General features: G+C 31.2%; 1 protein-coding gene across 2 annotated transcripts; it reads left to right on the forward strand.

The window, feature by feature from the left end:
• The first annotated feature begins 721 nt into the window (after nucleotides 1-721).
• LOC116769087 (uncharacterized) lies at nucleotides 722-2,862 on the forward strand. Of its 2 annotated transcripts, none has more exons than XM_032660069.2 (4): nucleotides 722-1,071; nucleotides 1,760-1,878; nucleotides 2,112-2,255; nucleotides 2,597-2,862. In XM_032660069.2, the coding sequence occupies exons 1-4, from the start codon at nucleotides 970-972 to the stop codon at nucleotides 2,790-2,792; spliced, it is 561 nt and encodes a 186-aa protein (XP_032515960.1). In that variant the 5' UTR covers nucleotides 722-969; the 3' UTR covers nucleotides 2,793-2,862. The 2 variants fall into 2 exon arrangements, with proteins under 2 accessions (XP_032515960.1, XP_032515961.1); XM_032660070.2 differs by having other exon boundaries at nucleotides 2,124-2,255.
• The last annotated feature ends 4,370 nt before the right edge of the window (nucleotides 2,863-7,232 follow it).

The raw sequence follows: 7,232 nt of genomic DNA on the forward strand, positions 1-7,232 counted from the left end.
GTGCTATCATCAGCGTCATTACAATGGACACTCGACTACAGGATGTTCTGATTAAGTCATCAACTTATAATCATTGTCAACGAGAAAGAAAATCCCTGATTCCAGTCATTTTATGTCATTCATGTACTTAAGATTTGTTTGCCGGATATTTTTTTGTATATATAGCGGATACAGAGATAATGTTTTTATTTTGGTGATAAATAAATTAATAATAATCTATAAATATTGTACGTACCTACTCGCAACTTTTTTTAAAAAAGGTCTCTTTTAAAATTATTGAATATATCTTTGTTAACAATATTGTGTGATCAACTTACGACTAACGTAACTGCTTGTAATTTGTTCAGTGATATATCAAAACACAACTTTAAGTTATTTCTGGTTTTGGTCTAATTATAATGGACTCAATTATATTTTTGTATCAATTGGTAATAAAACCTTTTTTTCACATCGCCCGCGAATAATGTAACGGCGGGACGTCTCCGTTTCGAATTCGAATAGTTTTTAACAATGGCGTCCAGTGGTTCGCGCCTTTTTACACAGACCTCACAAAGAATGACACAATGAACACGAAAATAATTACAAAAAATAAAAAAATAACTTTCCCAAATTCCGCCACGGACTACCGTATTAACAAATTAATTATATTCATTTAATTATCTCGCGGACTAATTGAATTTTTATTGACAACAACCTCATTAAAGAAATTTACTTTGAAAAAGAATATGAACATTGACATTGTAAAGTCATAAACCCCAAATTTTTTAATGGAGATGTAATTATACACAAATAAAATTTATCTAGCCATGCCGATTAAACGCGGCATGAGCTAGGAAAAAAACCGTCCTCCAGTGTGATCTGTGATCACTGAAACAATTTGGTTTAAATATGCAAATGGTTTAATAAATAAATGTCGGAACTGAAAAACAGTTTGCAATTGATTTGATTTCGGCCAAATATTTTATTGAAATGGATGTCGCCAGAGAAATTGGTGATGCTTCTCTAGAAACTTCTCAAAGGGATTCTCTGAACCAGACAGTCCAGGATTCACCGGAACTTGCACAACCAGAGGTTACTATTGTTCCATATATTCAAGAACATGTCATTGTGGAGTTTATAAGATAACAGAACAATCTTTAATGCAGTCATTATAGTATTAATATTAGTTTTCACTTTATACTTCTTATCTATTAAACTCAGAAAAATATATGTAAGGCAGAACAATAGATATGGTAGCCAACGGCCAGCGCCATCTCTAGTCTGTGTCTCGAAGCTTCAAAACCTATTTAATTGTAATTCTTTTATCATAACTACATGGAATTCATTGATAAATTATAGCATAAAACATACATTATTCCAATTCTAATATTCTAATGTCTACTCTATATTACTGGTAACTTTCAAAACAATCCGTTACGTAGGTTTCGAGTGAATGAGGTAAAAACATCCCTAAATCTATAATTAGGTATTAAATAGGTTTACTAGCAAGGTGTTAGGAAACTTCGACGACCTTAATTTCTAGTTATAATATGTTCGAGGTTCAATTTCATTCTTGATTCATAAATGTCCTACAAAATGGCTGAAGCCAGTATTTATAGTTTACAAATACAGGTTGATACTTAAATGTTGCCATTACAAAATTACAATGGTTCAGAATTATAATTATTTATAATCAGCCATAAAAATAATTCTAAATATAGTATATTCTAATTAGTACGGCATAGATGGCGCCACTTGTAATCATTTTTTATTTACGAAGATGAGTGCTGCAAGTTCCTCATTCTACACTCTGGCGAGTGATCAGAGCGTGTTCAGCAGGGATGTGGACCAGTGGCTCAGAGGAAACAACACGGAGAGTACTGGAGTACAGGGTAGCAGGTTTGATGACTACTACTGCTTTGGAAATACTCGATTCCTTCATCTCGATCATGTTAATATGAAAATCAACGTTTAATGAACCATCACCCCGTGTCCTATGTTTTAAATTGCTACTTTCACATATATCTTATGAACAAAAACAACGAATTATAACTTTATTAAAGTTATAATATTCCAAAAAAAATGGTAGTTTCAACGTTTTCTTTGGAAACTTTTACTTCTAGTTTGTTTAGTTTGTTTTTTAGAGGCGCGGTACATCAACGCGCCCCCCTCGTTGCCAATGAAGCTATCCAGGCGACCGGTTTTTGGTACATTCTGGCTCTCATTCTGCCGCTCTTCAGTTGTTCCCCTAGCAATCGCTGGAGATGTTCACCAAGGTAACATTAATTGCAGATATTCACCACTGTGTCAAATTTACTATAACGCCATCCAGTGGCTAAATATTGAAACAATCTTTCATGTATAATTTATTCCTAATTTTAGATCATACGTTTAAGTAATTTTAGGTCATACGTTTCTATTTTAAGTATCCCTATAGTAGAATATAAATTTAAGTTTTACACACACCGATATTAAAAAAAATTTGAATATAGGATGTTGTGAGAGTTCTTGGTATTTATTCTAGATGGCATAATTATGTAGCATTACGTAACCGTTTTCGTATTATTTATTATAATTTAATAGATGGCGCTTTACACAAAGTCGATTTCTGTTTCAGTACAATTCTTAACACAGCAGAACTCTTTCTAACTCAAGTAAGTAGAGCCTGCAGACAATTGCGTTGCTACATACGACGCCTGGCGACTAACCAGGTGTCCCGCGAGCTGGTGGCCACTGCTATGGACGTGGTGCTTGTAGTTTATGCCATAGGTTTCCTCATATTATCTATGTATCAAGCTTCTATCATCGGTTGATTATATCCTCTGTTCCGTCCTACATATTATAACGTCCATCGTACAATAAATTAACTTTCGTCAAACTGAAGTCGGGAGTTTAATTTAAGCAGAACTCAAATCAAGTAGCCATCTCCTTAAGACAATACAATGAAAATATTGTACATGTGAACTTTTCTATTTTTATTTCAACTTTTAATATCTGCTTCATAGCTTCATGAACATGACAAAACAATAAGACCAACTGACAGACATTCTCATCTCGTCTGCCCGTGATCACGGTTGCTACAAACTACCCGAAACCTCAGTAATAATAAAATACGCATAGTAATCCGAAAAGATAAGTTTCATTGCAATAAAGTACTATCGATCTCTCTTGCCTGTATGGAGGTCAACAAAAATTTATTCTATGGATATAACAACTGAATCAGCGAATAAATATATGAATCAGTATTATAATATTAACTTAACATTATATGATAAAATAAACGTCATTATGTGTATTGCACAGTTGCGATCACGAAGTTACTGTGTTAACAAACGTTGCAATGTTAAATGCATCAGATACACCCATTCCTCACGATATATTAATTAATTACTTATTAATATAACATATGATTTGTCAAAAAAGAAATGAAATGTTTATTAAAATACGAATTAAATTATCAATTTTGTTTATGGGTTTGCGGGTTTTTAATTATAATAAAATAAAGATTTATGTAAACATTAATCAACGTGAAGGTTACACGTTGTAGTACTTATTAATAATAGGCCTATAGCACGTATCTCTATCGGTTTATCACAGCTATAATTTTGTTAACACTAACATTATTCAATTAGTTTTCCACTTAACCTATAAATATTTTATAAACTTCAAATGTTTTATGTAAATAAAATGTTAAAACGAGGCATTAAAGATTATTATAATATTAAGTATTGTAAGAAAATATTTACTCCGTTTATGTGTGGAATGAATTAAAGTGACTCAAAATTGTAGAAAAATTGTGAGTAATACGTTTAAAAAGATTATTCAAGTGCTATAATTTAAACTGTAATAATTTTAACATAACATAAGGAACACGTAATGTGTTATCATTTGAAAGTTAAAATATTACGATATAATATTAAACATTCATTATAATTTATTGAATTTAACATAAAAACTGAGGTAGCATTATCATTTGTTATAAATAACAGGCTCTAAAGTGGATAAATTTCAATAATATATTTATTTCCTAGACACAGCCATTATCTAAAAACATTATTGTAGATATCTTTGTTGAAGTGACTTTTATAGTGCGATTCTTCTTTTTCTTTAAAAGTTTCTTTAAACGTTTACTGCTCCTGGGGATGGGGAATAGAAGAGACGGAGCGAGAGTAAATGGGTGGGTCAGTTGTGAACTGCAAGCAATGTTTTTAAAGTCTTAAAGAATATAAGTTCGCTAAAAATTGATTTCTACCCTTCCTATTTTCATTTCAACATTACGAAGTTTCACTTCTACCGCGCGAAGGTACTCCACGCACTATTTGTTTAATATATATTTTTTTGTTAACAACGATGTTAGGTATAAGCTCTTAGTACGTGTTCGTCGCGTGTTTTTCATTGAAGATACAAAAGCTTTGATAATAATATATGAAAACAACGTGAACGAAGACGCGGTTATCAACTTGTTAAAAATATTATAATACCTTTAATTTTTTTTCAATAAGTTACTCTTTTTTGTCTTTAAACTGTATAGTTTAATGTGTTTATATTTAACTAGGACTGTCATGCGGCGCCGTGCTCACCAGCTAGTATAAAATATAAATACAATTTCTATAAGTCCTTGAAATACACAATATGAATCAGCAATTGTGTAAACTATGAGTAACTTTCTGAAAACATTCTTCAAGATAATTTTCATTCTGGGCTAGACAAAGAAACAAATAAATGAGTGGACATTTCAAAGACGTATTACAGGACGGGAGCTAGCTATCAATGTGATGTATGATGGTCTGTTTGTTACGTTAATGTTACTAAACAATAAACATTACATTCGTTGTTGACTGTTATACAGATTTTATTATTATTTACAGGTTTAAAAGACATATACAAAGATAATATTTACACCAATAAACGGACCCGGCATTCCTTCCGTGTTTTTATGCAGTGAAGTTATTTGCTTTATACAAAATTTTATTTATCTATTTATATAATTATCTTGCGCTCTTTATTTCTAGTCTCCTAACAATCCTGTAACAAACGATAAGGTGATAGAGCCTAGGTGTCATCAGTTACTGCAGCTCGAACATGGACTGGCTCGACCGGGGAAGTACCATCCTCTCAAAGAGGATCGGCGTGAAGTACTCTTTTACGGCTGCATTTCGTACGATGAGTGAGCGAGCCGGTCGCCTTTTCCTTTTTCCCACCCTTTCCTATCCCTCTTCCACAGTAAAGGTCGGCAACGCATCCACAACATCCCTTATGTTTCAGATGTCCATAGCCGACGGTAACTACTTTCCACCAAGTAGGACGTCGGCTCGTTTGCCAACTTTGCTAATATTTAAAAATATAAATTTTGGGCGACGAGAAGTACGAAACTAAATAAATAAAGTTGTAAAAGGTAGCGTAAATATTTTTATGATTGGATAAGTTAATGATAATATATTTATTTACAATAAATAAGCTATTATTGTTCCAATAAAAGTGCTTCCTTGATTTAATCTTTGAGAGTTGGCTTCCTGCTATCTCGAACGATTTATATCGTTTCCATCAAGAAATATGTTTTAAATTTTCTTAGTATTATATTTAATATGAATTAATCAGGTTAGCAATTTGGTTAGGTAGAGAGAGGAGCTTGGAGGGTGGAGGTAAGTTTTGGAGCTCCTCTCCCTGCAACGCGATAGACCCGGCACTGACACGGTGAATGCATGGAATGCTTAGTTTTCGTCTCACGTTTGGCAAATTTTAGTCGTATAAATTGTATGAAACAACTGTCCTTTAAAACCTTATTTACATTCCAATTCCTGTACCCTTATACCGAGTTTGAATCGTCAAAACAGACAGACTGCTTGCAGGTTTTTATTCATATATATTAATACCAGAGAAGTGAAAGTATAGTAAAGTTATTTTTATAGTAAAATGATTGTTGTAGTAAATTGTATGTTTGATACTCCTTGCTGTTAATGTTCTTGTTATAATTGTTTTTTTTTTATTATTATTAGTATTATTTCTAATGTAAGGTATAATACACTCGAAGTCAAAATAACTGTGGAAACTGTTCTGGCAAATTGTTTTTACCCTACCGGAATAATTTATTGTAATATAAGCTGTATTCCCATAAATAAATAAAATCTGAAAAATATTGAACACTCGCAAAAGTCTTAGATCTCATTAAGTATAGTAAAAGTATTTCAATACAAATTACAAAGGAGTTGCTCCAACAGTGTTTAAAATAGTTATCCAATTTAGGTTTCACTAAAAGGTGTTTAAAGCAAAATAAGTATTTTCTAAACTGAGTTTTTTACACGTTATTACTTTTTAACTGAATTAAATTGAAATATATTCATATTCCGTGTGAACGTAATCATTCTACTGAATAGATTTTCTCTACCTGTGAAGGTTTGAAATCAAATTTATAAATAATTTTTGTATAGATATGTGAAAGAAATAACCTAACAAAAGTATTTTAAACAAACACTAAAATGAGTGTAGAATGTTTATATTTTGAATATAATCATTTTGTATATTTTGTGGTTGTCACTACTTTTTACTTTTGCGTGCTATAATTTATTATAAGAACTAGTAATCGTGTTTTCAGTTTGACAGCGTAATCTCATTGTAAATTTTATGCTGAAACCTGTCTAGTTTGATCATATAAAATACGCTTGTTTATAATTCAGGTATAATTAATGTTAAAGTTTATTTAAAATAAAATAAATACGCTTCAAACCTTATTTTTCAATCAGGAAGCTCATATGAAATCTTTTCTTATCTTCATTACCTCCTGTCACGTGATGTGATCTAAAATCATTGTTTAAAAATTCTTCGATATTAATCTCATCACAAACGAATACGTAAAAAATGCTGAGATAAATTAGTTTAGACTTGATCGTCATAACTAGTTTTTTATTTATCACTGACTATTTATTAGTTCAATAATGACAATTCTATTTTTTTTTGTATGCTATGGCTTCATTCGCACTGAAATCGTGGAATATTCTGCCAATGTCAAAGTTTTTATTTGTTGGACGAATTATAATCTGGAGTACTGCGTGTCCAATGGAATACAGACATTTATTTAATAATGATTATTTATTTTTAAATAAGACTAGTTATATTTTTATCAGCACCTAGAACAACAAAAATATACAAATAAAATGAATATTCTAGTAAATAAAATATTAGACATGGCAACATCATCTTTTATTATTTACGTTTGACATTGCTTAATATTACGTTGAAATTTAAACCCACGTAGT

The sequence above is a fragment of the Danaus plexippus genome, chromosome 5 (assembly GCF_018135715.1).
Source record: "Danaus plexippus chromosome 5, MEX_DaPlex, whole genome shotgun sequence".
NCBI classification, from domain to species: domain Eukaryota; kingdom Metazoa; phylum Arthropoda; class Insecta; order Lepidoptera; family Nymphalidae; genus Danaus; species Danaus plexippus.

What these genes read in the sequence shown, in the direction of transcription:
- LOC116769087 (XM_032660069.2), top strand. Translation starts at nt 970, where the DNA reads ATGGATGTCGCCAGAGAAATTGGTGATGCTTCTCTAGAAACTTCTCAA. An exon ending in CGGAACTTGCACAACCAGAG is followed by an intron (nt 1,072 to 1,759) that starts GTTACTATTGTT and finishes TTATTTACGAAG; the next exon opens with ATGAGTGCTGCAAGTTCCTC. An exon ending in CGCTGGAGATGTTCACCAAG is followed by an intron (nt 2,256 to 2,596) that starts GTAACATTAATT and finishes TTTCTGTTTCAG; the next exon opens with TACAATTCTTAACACAGCAG.